Below are 3,580 nucleotides of genomic sequence, written 5' to 3' on the forward strand. Positions count from 1 at the left end.
ATTTGTTATTATATATTTATATTTTTACACATATTTCATTTCTGTCCTTTAAACCCTCCATACACATGGTTACTGTCATTTCTAAAACCTGTGCTACATTTCTGCTTTGAAAAAGTGTAATGGTTAGAATTGATTGACTGTTTGATAGCTTTTTACAACAAAAATGTTAAACGTTTCCCAAAATGTTTAGTCAGACTAAAGCTTTAGTGGTTTGTATACATAATTTGAAGCCATTATGTGCGTTACAGAGTGTTAGTGTGTCTGTGTGTGCATCCACTCACAGGTCTACTTGCTCCTGACTGGCGAGATGAGTGACTAATAGCGTGATGTGGAGAGTTGGGACAGGGATCATGGCTCTGGCCAATCGGGGCTCCTGCTGAAGTACCGCCTCTTGGACCTGGGTTACGGCTGAGCTGATCTGTCATTGGATAGATTTAAGTTCAATCAGCAGCAGCCGCCATATGCTGTCACATTCAGGGTCTGTTTGTTACCTATTCTAGTCCTATATGTTCTTTACCTCCACTCCTCTGGATGTATGGAGGAAGACTGAAAGAGAGGCAACTTCTGCAGTTCAACACCACAGATGAGGCGTCAATAAAAGATAACCATGAGGTAAGTCTAAGTTCATTCAGAGGGTTTTTTTTGTCAATAAGCATTAAGATTTCAGTGTCATCATCTGTCGGGTAATTTAATCTTTTCTGCAGTTACCGATTTAGCTACACTGACCATGACCAAGTGTCAAACACTAAATTAATCAACAGTATTTTAGGAGAAGAAATTAAAGACTTCTCTACAAAAGGAGAACTTTCCTTAAATATCCCAGTTGCTTATGTTTGTTATACATTTCCAATTTACTACACTTATTTCTTTTCACTTTTTTTTTATTTGCTTCCTTCTGTCCAACGCATACAATAGTTTTGAATGCTTCATACATTTATTTAGCAACACATTTGCAATTAAAGTAGTTCACATTTTTTTTTAATAACTTTAAATTGCTTAACTGATAGTTCCTCACATTGAATAATATTATAGGTTGTATATCTTTTGTGAAAAATATGTTATGTTGATGGAAGAGTAAATTGTTTTTGGAAGGTCTTCTGATCAGTTGGGTGAATTGCAAACAAACATGAATGTTGGGAAAACGATGATAAAACAAAAAGTGGATAATCAATAAGTTGATCAGTAAGCTGGCAAACATTTTTAATAAATAAAACCTGTAATTTAAAAAAATTATTGGGTACAATGCACACAAACGATGATAAATGATCCTTAAAGTACACAAGCAAGAGAATAGAACCTCAATACCTCACCTGTGTGTTAGTGATGGGGATGGAGATAAAAAAGTTGGGCCGCACGCTCTCTTTTTTTTTCTTCTTCTTATCTGCGTCCTCTTCGCTGTCAACTCGCCCTCCAATATCTCCTCTCTTCCTCTTTCTCTTCTTCTGAGTTGAAGCTGGGCCGGAGACTAGAGAGAAAGGGCAAACATACTATTAGAAAAAACTCTAAGTTGTATAAGTATAAACATCACATCAAGAATATACACACATCCAAGCTCTTTCCATGTGGTGGGGCTGGTCAGAGAAAACGGAAGCTCTGACATATAATTGTCCGAGGTTTCAGCTGACTTGAGGTGTCTGTTTATTAATTTCCTCTTCTCCCTCCTCTTCTTCCTTTTCGTCTTCTTCTCATTTGGTCCTACTGGATCTGGAGCTGCCATAGAAAAGAAATAAATCACAATACAAAAACAGTTCATATAAATTAGGCTCACCAAAAAACAACAACTATACAGAGGGCTTTTCTGAAACGTTTGTAAAATGTTTGACTATAAGAAAAAGCAATATGTTATAACTTGAATTGGCTAAAACATGAAAATAACATGTCACGACCGCTAGAGGAACAAATGTATTTTTAAGTCAGAAACAAGCAAAGCAATACATTGTTGTGAATATAATGTTTGATATTTTTTGTAGCTACATATTAGTACGTTTTAGAGAAGACGATTCAGCAGTAGAGGTAAGCATAGTCCAGGCTATTGATTGTGCTTCATTTGGTCATGCAAGCGTTTCAAATGTTGCCCAGTGACAAGGTGGAAAAAGCCACTTCAATGAAGTGAAGCCGGCATGCTGATATTCAAACAGAGTAAGATAGTGTAGCAGATTCTTAAGTGACACCCCTCTGTGAGGATGAGTTGTATTAAGGTATAATAGATCAATTCTAAAAAGAGCAACATAAACAACTGCAATATGTCACATCTGGCCAGCTTGAGATGCTGCATAGAACACTAAAAGATATTTTTTTACTTTAATTTCACCCATGAGCAGCCATGAAACAGATGTGTCTATCAAATTGTAGAGCCCCATAATACAAAAGTGTGATTTGTGATATCTGGCTGTGTAAATACAATTGACTTGACATGATAAAGAAGCCTATTTTGTAGATTTTGAATACATGATGTCAAAGCTTGTCAAGTGAAATACACCATGTGACAGATGACACAAGGTGCTTCAACGAGTTATAACGTTTGGAAAGTGTTGCAATTAAACTATTGTGTAGGCACATTGGTGGGGAGGAGCATCATTGAGGATCATGGGAATGTACACAAAAAAACGCATCATAAGTATGGCAGCATTTTTTTATTATACAAATGTATAAGTCATAAAAGTAAGAATAAACTATTGATCATAGCATTTTGTCACATGTCCACTCATATATAAAGCCTTAAGAGTGGTCACTTGGCCTTAACTACAGCAATAAAGTACATTAATTTTAATCACATCAACAATATTTGAACCTGGACAATGAATGCATTAATTATTTGACTGTACATATTGCACAATAACACCAACATTTAATGCATCACACCTCGACGAGACGTATCAAAGATATGATAATACCATGCATGCAGACTTTTAGGATTTGTATAGCTCAAATATGAGATTGAAAGTATTAAAATCAGCCTCAAGCTTAAATGGATGCTTTAAGTTTTGCAAGCCACCAGATGTCACTGTACTGTCAAATCTGTTTTCGCCATTAACTGAAAGAAAACCAAATAATCATAAGGCTTCATCCGTTTGATACAATGGGAAGTTGAGTCTTTTTGAGCTTGTCAAGTTCAACAGGTGCTTATTTGCTTACATTTTGTCAAACCCAGTCAGCACGTCAGGTATTCTCACCTGACACTGTGGAGGTTCCCGGGCAAAGCTCTTCCTCCACATCATCATCTGAGGCAATAACAGTGATGTCTTTGCCATAGGATATACTGGCTGGCTGCATATTACACACTGTTAACTGATAAAGGCAGGTATGAGCCTAAAACAGAGAGGAATCAAATAAGTAGATCAAAACCATCATCATATTTAGCTTTTATGCTTCTGAAGTGAGGACTTTATGAGTTATTTTTCTCTTAAGGACTTCCATTTCATTACCTTTGACCGGTGTGTGGATGGCTTCAGTGCGTTGACGGTACGATAGTGGCTGTGAGAGATGGTATGCAGTCTGTGAGATGATGATGGTTTATTGACAGTAAAACCTCTATGTAAACAAACTATTTTTGAACACGTGGATGACTGCCAAGGCACAC

General features: G+C 36.6%; 1 protein-coding gene across 1 annotated transcript; it reads right to left on the reverse strand.

Annotated features, from left to right (window-relative positions):
• Nucleotides 1–227: 227 nt before the first annotated feature.
• akap7 (A-kinase anchoring protein 7) lies at nucleotides 228–3,570 on the reverse strand. Its single transcript, XM_010775667.1, has 5 exons — nucleotides 3,426–3,570; nucleotides 3,174–3,309; nucleotides 1,546–1,710; nucleotides 1,311–1,465; nucleotides 228–418 (listed from the first exon to the last, which is right to left on the reverse strand). The coding sequence occupies exons 2-5, from the start codon at nucleotides 3,271–3,273 to the stop codon at nucleotides 278–280; spliced, it is 561 nt and encodes a 186-aa protein (XP_010773969.1). The 5' UTR covers nucleotides 3,274–3,309; nucleotides 3,426–3,570; the 3' UTR covers nucleotides 228–277.
• Between the last annotated feature and the right edge of the window lie 10 nt (nucleotides 3,571–3,580).

Source organism: Notothenia coriiceps, unplaced genomic scaffold (assembly GCF_000735185.1).
Source record: "Notothenia coriiceps isolate Sejong01 unplaced genomic scaffold, NC01 NC01_scaffold00015930, whole genome shotgun sequence".
In the NCBI taxonomy this organism is placed as follows: domain Eukaryota; kingdom Metazoa; phylum Chordata; class Actinopteri; order Perciformes; family Nototheniidae; genus Notothenia; species Notothenia coriiceps.